At 40.5% G+C, this 14,895-nt stretch overlaps 1 protein-coding gene across 2 annotated transcripts in view; it reads left to right on the top strand.

The window, feature by feature from the left end:
* arhgap42a (Rho GTPase activating protein 42a) overlaps positions 1-14,895 on the top strand; it is a 286,674-nt gene that overhangs the window by 240,127 nt on the left and 31,652 nt on the right. For both annotated transcript variants that reach the window (XM_073043280.1, XM_073043281.1), the window contains exons 15-16: positions 10,845-10,929; positions 11,799-11,857. In XM_073043280.1, the coding sequence (XP_072899381.1) occupies positions 10,845-10,929; positions 11,799-11,857 (144 nt within the window). The remainder of the gene's footprint in view (positions 1-10,844; positions 10,930-11,798; positions 11,858-14,895) is intronic.

The following is a 14,895-nucleotide window of genomic DNA, read 5'->3' as shown; positions in this document are numbered from 1 at the left end:
AATGATGAACAGATGATATGTTTATTTAATAATATAGAATTGAGAATATAAATGTATTGTGTAAAATATGATGTCCTTGTCTCTTAAATACTGCTTCAAATCATATATAATGTACCTGAAAATGTTAGTGATCTGCCATTTCTGAAATCCTTAATACATTGCTAGAATGCAGTGGATAAAGCTTGATTGGTTAATTCTTTGTCAAGCAGTGCCTTCCTAAATGCTGATTTCTTTTCCAAGCATTAAGTTTCTGGATTTGGCTAAAGTTTTAAATTTTGTTTTCAAAATGGCTTTATTGCTTATAAGAATTAATTGTATTTTTAGCTGAAGGGTATTTGAATAAGGCGACTTGGTGCTTAAGCACTCTTTCCTCAGTTGAAACCTGGTGAAATCATTTATTAATAACTGCTTTCGATCTAACTAGGAACATTTTTTTCTTAAGGGTATTGGGAAAGTATGCAGAGTTTAGAGTTTCAATCATATGTAGGTAGTATTTTCACTTGAGACCCAGAGCAAGAGCAAGTAGTATTTATTTAACAAGGGCTTAATTCAAAATGAAAGTAGTGATAAATTGGCACCGTGGCAGATTTTGCAGACTATTGGATTTTACTATTATTAGCACCAGAACACTTTTAATTTTCTTTTTTAACATAATTTTTTTTTATAGAGCTAGTTGAGTTTGAAGGGAATGGGAAAACTGGTCTACGGTTTGTCTTAAAGGAATATTAGTATGAAGCTCAAAGAGTTTAAAAAGAATGGAATTGGGACCTCAATGATTGCAAAAAGAGTTTAAGAACAATACTTGGAGGAGTTTAAAACGTGGGTGGGAATTGGCTTTCAGTAAGTTTATAAGGAATTCTGGAAACTAGACCACAGTGTGTTAAAAGGACCATGGGATCAGACCACAATAATTAAAAAGGACTGTGGGCAGCATCACCTCGCAAGCCATTTGTTGATCCACCAAGAGTGCAGCACAATTTAGTTAATGGATTATCAGTGCTTTAACTGTTGTATTTTAGTTGAGCTTTATAGTTCTATTCTGCAGTTATTGTTAATGAAAAGTTATAACATTTGGCACTAGCATTTAAGGGATCAAATAGCAAAGGTAGCGAGGGACATTTTCAAACCCGTTTTGAAGAGTTGTGGAACTGTAGAAAGTGAGCCTCACTCTTTTTTCTTTTTACCTTTCTGAAATGTGCATTATTAAATTCTTTACATTGCTGGAGTTTTATAATTACACAAAAATTAATTAGTCTGAGAGGATTCTTTGTTGTTAAGCTGTAATGATTTATATATAATATGATATCCTGCATTTAGGTCTCTATCCATTGAATTCAAGCATAGAATAGCACAAGCTCTTTGGCCCATGCTGTTGTGCCAACCTTTTAACCTATTTCAAGATCAATCTAACACTTCCCATCTACATAGCCCTCCGGTTTTCTTTCAAAAAAATATGTCTCTTAATTGTCCCGAATGTATCTGACTCTAATACCACCGCTGGCAGGACATCTTATGTGCTTAACACTCACTGTGTAAGAAAATAAATCTCCAACAATAAATTCTGCCAATCATCTTAAAAGTGTGTCCTCTCCTATTAGCCATCTCTGCCACGGGAAAAAGTCAATGGCTGCCCATGCTCTGATCAAATTGTATACCTCTATCAAGTTACCCCTTATCTGCCTTCGTTCAAAGGAGAAAAGCCCCAGTTTGGTCAAGCATTCATCAGACATGCTCTCTAATTCAGGCAGCACCATGCAAAATCTCCACTGCACCCTCACTAAAGTTTCCACATCCCTGCTCTAATAAGGTGACCAGAACTAACTGCAGTACTTCAAGTGTGATCTAACCAGAGTTTTATAGAGCTGCAACATTACCTCATGCTCTTAAACTCAATCCCCCAGCTAATGAAGTCCAACACTCCATATGCCTCCTTAAAGCCACCCTGTTAATGTGTGTAGCAACTTTGAGGGATCTATGGACTTGAACCCCAAGATCTCTCAGTTCCTCCACTCTGTTAGGAGTACTACCATTAACCTTGCACTTTGCCTTCAAGTTCAAATTTCCAAAGTGTATCGCTTCACACTTTTCCGGTTTGAACTCCATCTGCCACTTCTCAGCCCAGTTCTGTATCCTGTCAATGTTCTATTGTAATACACAGAACACCTGCTATCACCCACTGCCTTCTGTGGGAAAGTGAATTCTGAATTCATGCAGCCAAGCTTGCCTTGGTCCCATGCCTCCTGACCTTCTGAATGAGCCTCCCATGAGCAACCTTGTTGAACGCCTTACTAAAATCCATATACACTACATCCACCACTCTATCTTCATCAACTTGTTCTGTCACTTACTCCAAGTAGTCAGCCAGGCTTCTGAGATACAACATGTTCCTTTCAAAGCCATGCTGACGACCCCTAATTAGACTATGTTTCCCCAAATACTCATAACCCTATCTAAGAATATTCTCCAATAGTTTGACCATCAGTGATGTAAGACTCATTGGTCTATAATTCCCAGGATTATCCCTATAACCTTTCTTGAACAAAGGTATGATATTTGCCACCCTCCAATCTACTGGTACTACTGCTGTGGCCAGGGAGGTCACGAAAATCATCGCCAATGGTACAGTAATCTCTTACCTCACTTGCTATGGTAACAGGATGTAGTCCATATGACCTCTAGGACTTGCCTTTCCTATTGTTTCTCAAAAGTTTCAGCACATCCTCTTTCTTAACCTCGACACATTAGCCAGTTCTACCTGACCTCTCCTTCTTCAAGGTCCCTTTCACTAGTGAATAGTGAAGAAAAATATTCGTTATTCACCTTCTTTATGTTCTTCAATTCCAGGCATATCCCTGATAGGTCCTACCCTAGCTCTAGTCATCATCCTGTTCTTCATGTATGTGTTGCATGTCTTGGGATTTTCCTTGATCCTACTTGTCAAGGCCTTCTCATGCCTTCTTCCAGTTTTCCTGCGTCTCTTCTTAAGCTCCTTCCTGACAACTCTACAAATCTCAAGAGCCCTGTCTGATGCTGCTCCCTAAACTGTAAGCATGCATCCTTCTTCCTCTTGACTGGATGTTCCACATCTCTTGTTAACTGTGGTTACTTCATCCAACCATCTTTTCCCTGCCTCAATGGGATAAACCTATACAGAACTCCATTCAAGTGCTCCTAAAACAACCTCCACATTTCCATTGTATAGTTCCCTAATTTATTTCTCTATCTATTTATTTTTATTTCTTGTGTCCAAGGGAGAAAAATCGTTATGTTGCATCTCCGTCGCAATGTCCAAGCAATAAAGGGGGGAATGTTAGAGGATATTGTCCAAACACTGAAATTATATGCATAATTGTTTCGTATACATGCATGTACAGTCAGATACACAATCAGATCACTGTACAGTCAGATACACAATCAGATCACTGTACAGTCAGATACACAATCAGATCACTGTACGATCAGATACACAATCAGATCAGTGTACGGTCTGATACACAATCAGATCACTGTACAGACAGATACACAATCAGATCAATGTACAGTCAGATACGCAATCAGATCACTGTACGATCAGATACACAATCAGATCAGTGTACGGTCTGATACACAATCAGATCAATGTACAGTCAGATACACAATCAGATCAGTGTACGGTCTGATACACAATCAGATCAATGTACAGACAGATACACAATCAGATCAATGTACAGTCAGATACGCAATCAGATCAATGTACGATCAGATACGCAATCAGATCACTGTACAGTCAGATACACAATCAGATCACTGTACGATCAGATACACAATCAGATCAGTGTACGGTCTGATACACAATCAGATCAATGTACAGTCAGATACACAATCAGATCAGTGTACGGTCTGATACACAATCAGATCACTGTACAGACAGATACACAATCAGATCAATGTACAGTCAGATACGCAATCAGATCACTGTACGATCAGATACACAATCAGATCAATGTACGATCAGATACACAATCAGATCAATGTACAATCAGATACACAATCAAATCAATTTACGATCAGATACACAATCAGATCAATGTACGATCAGATACACAATCAGATCACTGTACAGACAGATGCACAATCAGATCAATGTATGATCAGATACACAATCAGATCACTGTACAGACAGATACACAATCAGATCAATGTACAGACAGATACACAATCAGATCAATGTACAGTCAGATACGCAATCAGATCAATGTACGATCAGATACACAATCAGATCAATGTACGATCAGATACGCAATCAGATCAATGTACGATCAGATACACAATCAGATCACTACGATCAGATACGCAATCAGATCACTGTACGATCAGATACGCAATCAGATCAATGTACGATCAGATACGCAATCAGATCAATGTACGATCAGATACGCAATCAGATCAATGTACAGTCAGATACACAATCAGATCACTGTACGATCAGATACGCAATCAGATCAATGTACGATCAGATACGCAATCAGATCAATGTACGATCAGATACGCAATCAGATCAATGTACGATCAGATACGCAATCAGATCAATGTACAGTCAGATACACAATCAGATCACTGTACGATCAGATACGCAATCAGATCAATGTACGATCAGATACGCAATCAGATCAATGTACGATCAGATACGCAATCAGATCAATGTACAGTCAGATACACAATCAGATCAGTGTACGATCAGATACGCAATCAGATCAGTGTACGATCAGATACGCAATCAGATCAGTGTACGGTCAGATACGCAATCAGATCAGTGTACGGTCAGATACGCAATCAGATCAATGTACAGTCAGATACACAATCAGATCAATGTGTATTGATACATCTGATGGCCTGGTGGAAGAAGCTGTCCCGGAGCCTGTTGGTCCTGGCCTTAATTCTGCAGTACTATTTGCCAGATGGTAGCAGATGAAACAGTTTGTGATTAGGATGGCTGGAGTCCCTGATGATCTTCTGGACCTTTTTTACACACCTGTTGCTCTAAATGTCCTGAATAGAAGAACGTTCACATCTATAGATGTGCTGGGCTGTCCGCACCACTCTGCAGTGGCCTGCGATTGAGGGTAGTACAGTTCCTGTACCAGGTGGTGACACAGCCAGTCGGGATGCACTCGATGGTGCCCCTGTAGAAAGTCCTGAGGATTTGGGGACTTGTGCCAAACTTCGTCAGCCATCTGAGGTGAAAGGGGCGCTGTTGGGCTTTTTTCACCACACAGCCGGTATGTACAGTCCAGGTGATCCTCAGTGATGAGTGTATACTGAGGAACTTGAAACCACTCACCCTCTCAACTCCAGTCCCATTGTTGTCAATAAGGGCTAGCCTGTCTCCGTTTCTCCTGTAATCCATAATCAACTCCTTTGTTTTTTTGACACTGAGGGAGATACTAAGAACATCTGTTTCCAATTTACTCTCCAAAGTTCCTGCCTAATGCCCTCCTTATTAGCCCTTCCCCATTTAAATACTTTCCCATACTGGCTGCTCTTATCCTTGTCCAAGGCTACGATAAAGGTCAGGGGGTTGTTGTCACTGTCTCCAAAATGCTCACTCACCACGAGATCTGTCACCTAACCAGGTTCATTGCCTTGTACTAGATCCAGTTTAGCCTCTCCTGGTTAGGCTGTCCACATCTTGTGTGGAATCCTTCCTGGACTCACCGAACAAATTCTGTTCCATCTAAACCTCATGCACTAAGGAGGTGCCAATAAATATTAGGAAAGTTGAGGTCACTCAGTACAACAATGCTGTTATTTTTTCACCTTTCCAAAATCTGCCTACTGATGCTTTCCTCAGTGTCTCTTTTGCATTGGGGAGGACGAGGGTCTATAAAATATTCCTCCCATCCTGTTGCTGACTTCCTCCCACACTGACTCAGTAGCCAATCCCTCCACAATATCCTTCCTTTCTGCAGTTGTGATACTATCATTGATTAGCACATGACTCCTCCACCTCTTTCGCCTCTCTCCCTGTGCCTTTTGAAACATCCAGCAGTCATCCCTTCCCTTATGGTAGTGAAGTCAATGTCGAGTTGTCGAAGTGAATGTGAGGATTCCACATGAAAGAAAGTGAGGATTCCCCAAAGCATCTTCAGCAGTAAAGGATGATGTGAGAATTGCACGTGTATGGTGTTAATTATGAAGCTCAGAACGGCCAGAAATGTAGAGATGAGAGCTGATCGTTAGACTCGGAAGGCAAGCGGGAAGCATTGTAAGGGGTCAAAGGATGTTGCTGCTTATTTCAGGACACATAGCAAATCAATTACATAATGATTTAGTAACTAAAGCCAGGATAGAAAAGAGATTGTGATGCTGATAGTAGAGAACAGTAAAAGGATGAACGTGGGGAATGAAAGACGTCATGCAACATGAAGATGGAACTGTGAGAAATTGGAATAAACCTAGAGAATCCAGGTTAATAGAAAATTCCAACCACGTTTTCATGGTAGACAATTGTACTTAAAAAAAACAATGTGTTTATTTGAAATGTGCTGTGTAAGTAGAGGTATATTTTAGCTACACATTTACATAATTTACATAGAGGATCTACCCCTGACATTCATTTGCTGCTAATGTGTGAAAAAGTAATCAATTAGCATTGACAGAATTTTAAAAGTGTCCCCAGAAGTTGGATGATGGAGCCATTCTTACTGCACTTAAGGATCACGGTATTCCTAGAGCAACATTGCTTTCATGCAGTGTTAAAGTTCGTCATTTTAATTGACTAATCTACCCAAATAAAGGCTGGAAGTTAGCAGCAACTTTTGAGCTGTTTTGCTCCGATTTCTGTGCTTGTGCAAGTCAGGAATGAGCTGGAGGTCAGCTGCTGGTGCATATCAGTGGCACTTATATGCAGTTCACAAACTTTTGATAGCATGCTCTGTCAAAAGGCCACCTGGTATGGCAGTTCACAGCCCCCTCCATCTACGGATAACCAGAATGATTGGACCACTAGGACACAAAAAGCAATGGTGAACATTGGAGTATCGTGGGCAGTAGACCGGACCAAGCATCAAAGGGTCTGTTTTACAATAATACTTGTAAAGAAAAGTAGTTAAGTTTAAGAAATAGATTTTTTAAAGTAATAAGTTCTTAATTAAAGACTTTGGTACATTCCAAAGCAGTTTCTTTCATTATTAAACAACTAATTTGTACAAATTAAAACTATGATTCACTGGCTACTGGTTTCTTGTTTTTGATTTCTTTATACATAGAAACATAGAAAATAGGTGCAGGAGTAGGCCATTCGGCCCTTCGAGCCTGCACCGCCATTCAGTATGATCATGGCTGATCATCCAACTTAGAACCCTGTACTTGCTTTCTCTCCATACACCCTGATCCCTTTAGCCACAAGGGCCATATCTAATTCCCTCTTAAATATAGCCAATGAACCGGCCTCAACTGTTTCCTGTGGCAGAGAATTCGACAGATTCATCACTCTCTGTGTGAAGAAGTTTTTCCTCATCTCGGTCCTAAAAGGCTTCCTCTTTATCCTTAAACTGTGACCCCTCGTTCTGGACTTCCCCAACATCAGAAACAATACTATACTAGACAGCCTTTCTCTGAACAGAACTTTAAGAGACCATATTATTGAAACTTAATTAGGACTACATTTTACCTGATCCTTTTATAATCTTTGAAGTTGTTGAGGGCAATAAGAGTTCATTCAGAAGGCACGAATGATGTCTCATAGTTATATACCAAAAGCACAAGATTACCTGCCAAAAAGACATGCTGGAAAAAAAAAATTCATACTCATGAATTAGACCACATTTTTCAAGTTGAGTGATAACTCAACAATTAAAAACGTTATTAGAATATGTATTAAATAACAAGAATTATGTTTTATTATGTAACACATCTGTTAATTGAAATTTATCTCCAGCACTCAAAATCAACCTATTATTTCAAAATAATTGAAATAGCATAGTTATTTTATGATTATCCAGTAATTCAAACTAAATGAACAAGAATAATATACTTGGTCAAGGACCTTGCAGATTACTGGTGCAGTGAAGGTTTTCCTTTAATGTGCTTCATGGTTTACTCTCGATGTGAAGAGCCTGGCTCCACACAGCTTATGATGCCGCTTAAGAAGCAGAGTGTAGGTGAAGAATAAGCTGGAGTATAACACTGGGTCTTTGAGAGCACTTCAGACATGATAATTTGAAGATGAGAAGGGAAACAGACATTGAAGGAAAAGAAAATAGAATGAAACTGCAGATGATGGAAATCTAAAGTAAAAATAGTAATGTTGGAAATCCTCAGCAAGTTGGTCATTTTATGGGAAGAGAAACAATGTTACAGGGCAAACATCTTTTGTAGAATTCCCAGATGGAGGAAGGACACTGGAGGTGTATGGTTTTATTTGCAATAAAGTTGAGGAAAGATATTCACTATTACAGTCATGGTGATTGGGATTGAAATTTAATGCATCTTCTCAAGGACCACAGAACAGTTGACCTCTGCTTTAATTATTAATTATCTGGACCCATCTGGACATCCTTTCTGTTTTGCGCACTGACTCATCTTCCTTTTTGATGTTTACTCTTTGACTGTGGTCAATAATCGTGGTTTTAAAATTTTAAAGGTAATTTTTGTAAAAATAAATTTTTTGAGTAAATATTAACCACTTCTCATATCTGCACTAGCTAGGGGAAACAACAACCTGAATTTAAATTGTGCATTTTTCACAGTAAGATATTTGTTGAGCTTTCTCGTTTAGGACCTGCTCAAAGGAACAGGAAAGGATAGAGTGTCAAAGATGTTTAGGTGTTATTTTTGTTGAACATTTATGCAGATTAAGGGGCAAATTAATGCATCAGTGATTAAGAATTTAATATACTGAAATCAAAAATTTTAATTTCCAGTGAAATTTAGTGATCAGACAGTGCAGTCAACAGTGAAGGAAACCCACTCAATACTATCTATCCATCTATACCTCTCTCCCTCCCTCCCTTCTGGCCTTTCGAGGGGCACCACCCAACAATCCCTTTTAACCATAGCCTAATCATGGGACAGTTTACAATGACAAATTAATGTACCAGCCACTACGTCTTTGGATAATGGGATGGAACCGGAGCACCCACACGAACATGGGGAGAACGTACAAACTCCTTACGGGCAGTGTTGAGAATTGAACCTGGGTGGCAGCATTGGGAATTGAACCCAAGTCACTGGTACTGCAAAGCATTGTGCTAACCTCTACGCTACTGTGCCGCCCTGTACGTGAGTTAAATTCTCATGACGTCATTTGACTTGGCCTTTTCTTTCCCCCAAATAATTGCAAAACATCTTCAAACAATAGAAGTAATCTGAGAACCACTTTGCCTCATGCATCATTTTTACACATGGCTATCAAAATACTTAAAACATCACTTTTAACTTTTATTACTAGAAATAATGGAAAAGGCAAATATTTTCAGCCCTAGTGTTCTTCAATATGTGAAAACATGTTGAGTTATCACTATGCAGTGTCTGGTATCAGTTTTGTTGGGAATATTCTACTGTGCATAACATTCCGTGCTATGTTTATCTTGGAATCTACAATCCCAGGCCTTGTAGGACCAGGCCCTTTGTGACTTTGCCTCAGCAAACTCCTAAAGCTTCATTAGTGAGGGTGCTTGTATTGAGGAAAATGTGTCTTTGTTTGGTGTGTGGGTGGGGATTGCCGGGGGGAGGCAGCGGATTGGTTGGAGAACTGGCATAGGCAGAGTATCCCTTCAAAATTGGCCATTGGAGGTTTGAACACCAGAGATAATAATAGTTAGGGCCTCAGAACGAAAGAAAAGAAAGTTCTTTCTGTGAAGAAAAATCTTCAAAGCAACCTGGTACTCCATACCAGTGAGCTCCTCGGTATTGGCCCAGATATAGACAGTATTGAGTAATCGATTAGATGGTATTCAGAAACACGAGATCCTGCAGAAGCTGGAAAGCCAGAGCAACACAGACAAAATGCTGGAGGAACTCAGCAAATCAAACAGCACCTATGGAAATGAATCAATAGTCGATGTTTCGGGCTGAGACCCTTCATCGAGACCGGAAAGAAAGCAGGAGGGGAAAGAGGATGAGCTAGTTGTTGATAGGTGAAGCTAGGTGGGTGGGGAAGGAGTATGAAGTAAGAAGCTAGGAGGTGATGTGGAAAAGGTAAGGGGTTGGAGAAGAGGGAATCTGATAGGAGGAGTGAGTGAATCATAGGAGAATGGGAAGGAGGAAGGGCACCAAGGAGATGATAGGTAGGTGTGGAGAATAGGTAAGAGGCCAGTGTGAGGAAATGAAGAGGGGAGGTGGAGGGGGAAATGTACCCGAGGTTGGAGAAATCGATGGTGTTCAGACCCTAGGTAATGTTCAGTCTTGCATTAAAGAACTGTGATGATTGGAACGTGTGTGCTTGTTATAATTGTGAGAGTGAGTTCAGTTGTAGTTTCATGCCAATTAATGTCAGCAGTTATTACCTATTTCATGTGCCCAAACTACTAAACTAAACTATTCCATGATAATACAATTATGAATATAATGGTATATGCTGCAAATTCCATATTCACGATATGCACACAGTCTAACCAAATGTACCTAGCATTTTAAATTCCTTTGCATCACATTCAAATATAGACATATGCAAATATATTTATAACTTAAATTTAAGTATTGTTTTTCACTATTAATGTTTAGTTGCTTTATATAATTTGCTTAGAAAACTTTTCAAATTCATTATCCTAAAAATGGGATATTTATGTACTTGATCATTTTGTAAGGTTGATTCATTCTAGATGTTAAAACCTAATATATTAGGTTTTCTGTTCTTTTCTAAGCACTGAAAGCACCTCCTGATATGGATCTTGACACTGAATTGTGGGACATGAAAACAATTACAAGTGGACTTAAAAACTACCTCAGGTAGGGAAAATGCAGAGAAAGGATACCATGTCTGATCTTTAAACACAAGGGACATGAGCCTCTGTATCCAGAACATCATTTTTGTGGAGCTGTGATTTACTGAGACTGCTCTGTGAGCCTGCAGAGATGGGCTGAACAGCCCCTTTTATGTCCTGGGAATATGACTGGAATTATTTAGCTATGACATTGCCGGGAAGCTTCCATTTGTCCATGGAACCTCATTGACCGTCTGCACAGATTAGTGAGTGCAGCAAGCAGGCTGTTAACATGACAAAACACTTACTCTGTACTCGGTCTTACCTAAGGGCGAGATCCCCAGCTTCCAACAGAACGGACTGAACTGGAATAAACATGGCCACTCGGGGACTGAGATTTTGAAGCAATACGTGGCTTGTCTCAATGTTCTAAAAGCCTTGGCTGTAGCTAACCAAAGAGTTGTGATTTAGCTGGTTGTTAAATTTGGCCTGTTCTGCCAGTACCCTTTGCCCCAGCATTAAGTGACTTGGGCCTTTTGGATTCTGTCAGAATGCAGGCATTTGCCTTTGGGGGTACAGTTGGGTTTGGTGTAGTGATTGTCTTGGGAAATCTGCAATATTTGAACAGCGTCTTATAGGTCAGTGTTGAACATGTACAACTCATTATTCAACGTAAAATCTGGGTCGCCAACCTATTACTTTCCTACAGAAAAAATATCACAAAGGTCGCTTGTTGCAATTTTGCTTATGGCAGTATTATTTTGCTACTTAAGGGGAATTCTAAGATGCACATAAGTAATGTTTGCAAGATTATTGCTAGTATAACTAGTTGGGAATTGCTTTAATGTTGCAAAATGCTTTAACCCTAACAAGATATTTTTCTCTTTGTTCTAGGTGTCTTGTAGAGCCATTGATGACTTACAAGTTGCATAAAGATTTAATTGCTGCTGTCAGTAAGTAGTAGTATTATCAATAAAGATTCAGTATTCCTTTCTGCACATTGATAAGGGAAGTAGACCTAGAAATACTTCTCCTCCGGAGAGCGCTCATTAAACCTGTACACTTAATTGGCCAATGGCACTTTTGAGCATTGATCTGCAGCTGCTGAGTTCTATTGCAATCAATGCCTAAGGCATCACCTGCAACTGAACAACTTTACAAGGAAAAGCCCAAACAAAAACTTATCTGGGAGTTCAACCCAGATAAGTGTGAAGTGGTTCATTTTGGTAGGTCAAATATGATGGCAGAAAATAGTATTAGTGGTAAGACTCTTGGCAGTGTGGAGGATCAGAGGGATCTTGGGGTCCGAGTCCATAGGATGCTCAAAACAGCTGCACAGGTTGACTCTGTGGTTAAGAAGGCATATGGTGTATTGGCCTTCATCAATTGTGGGATTGAATTTAGGAGCTGAGAGGTAATGTTGCATCTTTATAGGACCCTGGTCAGACCCCACTTGGAGTACTGTGCTCAGTTCTGGTCGCCTCACTACAGGAAGGATGTGGAAGCCATAGAAAGGGTGCAGAGGAGATTTACAAGGATGTTGCCTGGATTGGGGAGCATGCCTTATGAGAATAGGTTGAATGAACTCAGCCTTTTCTCCTTGGAGTGACGGTGGATGAGAGGTGACCTAATAGAGGTGTATGAGATGATGAGAGGCATTGATTGTGTAGATAAGAGGCTTTTTCCCAAGGCTGAAATAGCTGCCACAAGAGGACACTGGTTTAAGGTGCTTGGGAGTAGGTACTGAGGTGATGTCAGGGGTAAGTTTTTTACTCAGAGAGTGGTGAGTGTGTGGTATGGGCTGCCGGCAACGGTGGTGGAGGCAGATACGATAGGGTCTTTTAAGAGACTTTTGGATAGGTAGATGGAGCTTAGAAAAATAGAGGGCAATGTATAAGCCTAGTAATTTCCAAGGTAGGGACATGTTCGGCACAACTTTGTGGGCTGAAGAGCCTGTATTGTGCTGTAGGTTTTCTATGTTTCCAAAAACCATTCTTACAAAAGATTGCCATTGAGTAGCAAATGAAGCAGGTAGCTTGTGATGCAGCTTGTAGGAATCGTGGTATGATGGAAGTAAGCCTCTGGAAGCTCAGAGGTGAGTGGGACTTTGTGGACTGGTTGGTGCCTGGAGAGAAGCAGAAGTAGGGTGAATTTGATGGTGAATTGGTCCCATGGTTTTTAATTGGTTGAGCAGTAATTTATGATCAATTGTGTCATATTTCAGTAGGAGGGAACCCAAGGAAGACAATTTTCATGATGTATTGTGATTATTTCATATGGACCTGTTTAATAGGCATTTGGAATTGCTAAGCTCCATGAACCCCCCCGCCCCCCCCAAGCTTGAGCAGTCTATTTTAATTCACAGCAAAGTAGGTCTTTTGACTATTGTAAAGGCTTTCTTGCAGAATGACCAATATTCACTCGTCACACATTTACAGCTCAGTGTAGAGGCATGGACATCCAAGTCTACATTATACATTGTTGAAAGCCGCTGCACATTTCCGGGCATTTTTGCTTGATATGATTGTTCCATACGTGGAGGACTTGGAAACAACTTGGCACGCATAACATGAAACACAGAACAGTACAGCACACAACGTTGTGCTGACCTTTTGACCTACTCCAAGATCAACATCATGCTTCCCTCCTGCACAGCCCATTTTTCTTTCATCCATCTGTACTCTTTTTTTTCAAAAAAAGCTGCTTCTGACATCTCTCCCCCCCTCCCCCCCCATCATATTAGCCATTTCAGCCCTTGTGAAAAGGTGCTGGCTGTCCACTCTATCTCAGTTTTTTAATTATCTTATATAACTCTATCAAGTCAGCTCTCATTGTCCTTCGCTTCAAAGAGAAAAGCACTGGATGGTTCAACCTTTCCTCATAAGACTTGACCTCCACAGCTATCTGAGGCAATAAATTTCACAGATTCACCACTCTCTGGCTAAAGAAATTCCTCCTCATCTCTATTCTAAATGGACATCCCTCTTTTTTGAGGCTGTGCTCTCTGGTCCTAGACTCACCCACTGTAGGAAGCATTCTCCACATCTACTCTATCTAGGCCTTTCAATATTCAATAGGTTTTAATGACATTTCCCCCCCCCCATTCTTCTAAACTCAGAGTACAGGCTCAGAGCCAGCAAAAGCTGGCACTGCTGGAGCAGGTTCAGGAGGTTGATTCTGGGAAATGAAAGGGTTAATGTTAACCCTTTCGTTCCCAGAATCATTCTTGTGAACCTCCTGAACCCGCTCCAATGCCAGCACATCTTTTCTCAGATATGGGGCCGAAACTGCTCATAATATTCCTGGTGGAGTCTGACCAATGCCTTATAAAGCCTCAGCATTACATCCTTGCTCTTCTATTCTAGTCGTCTTGAAATTAATGCTGGCATTGCATTTGCTTTCCTTACCACCGACTCACAGGTTAGCCAGCTTTTGATGACTCTGAGCCTGTACTCTGAGCTTAGAAGAATTGGGGGGTGGGGGGGGGGGGGCGCGGGAAATGTCAATAAAAGCTATCGAATATTGAAAGGCCTAGATAGAGCTATCCTGCAGGTTAACCTTTAGGGAATCCTGCATGAGGACTCCTAAGTCTCTTTGCACCTCTGAATTTAGAAGGTAGTATACACCTTCATTCTTTCTACCTAAGTGTATGACCTTACACATTTCTAAACGATATTCCATCACCCACATCTTTTCTCCTTCTCCCATTCTAAGTCGTTCTGCAGAGTCCCTGCTTCCTCAACACTACCTGCCCCTTCACCTATTTTTATATTGTCCGCAAACTTGGGTACAAAGCCATCAATTCCATTATCCAATTCGTTGACATATAACGTAAAAAGAAGCAGTCCCAATCCTGAGCCCTGTGGAACATGACTAGTCACCAGCAGCCAACCAGAAAAGACCCACTCTATTCCCACTCTTTGCCTCCTGCCAGTCAGCCAATCTTCTATCAATGCCAGTGCCTGTCCTGCAATGCCATTTCCTGTATGGG

Source organism: Hemitrygon akajei, chromosome 4 (assembly GCF_048418815.1).
Source record: "Hemitrygon akajei chromosome 4, sHemAka1.3, whole genome shotgun sequence".
Lineage (NCBI taxonomy): Eukaryota > Metazoa > Chordata > Chondrichthyes > Myliobatiformes > Dasyatidae > Hemitrygon > Hemitrygon akajei.
The sequence above is the reverse complement of the archived record's forward strand: the minus strand, read 5'-3'. Positions and strand labels throughout refer to the sequence as shown.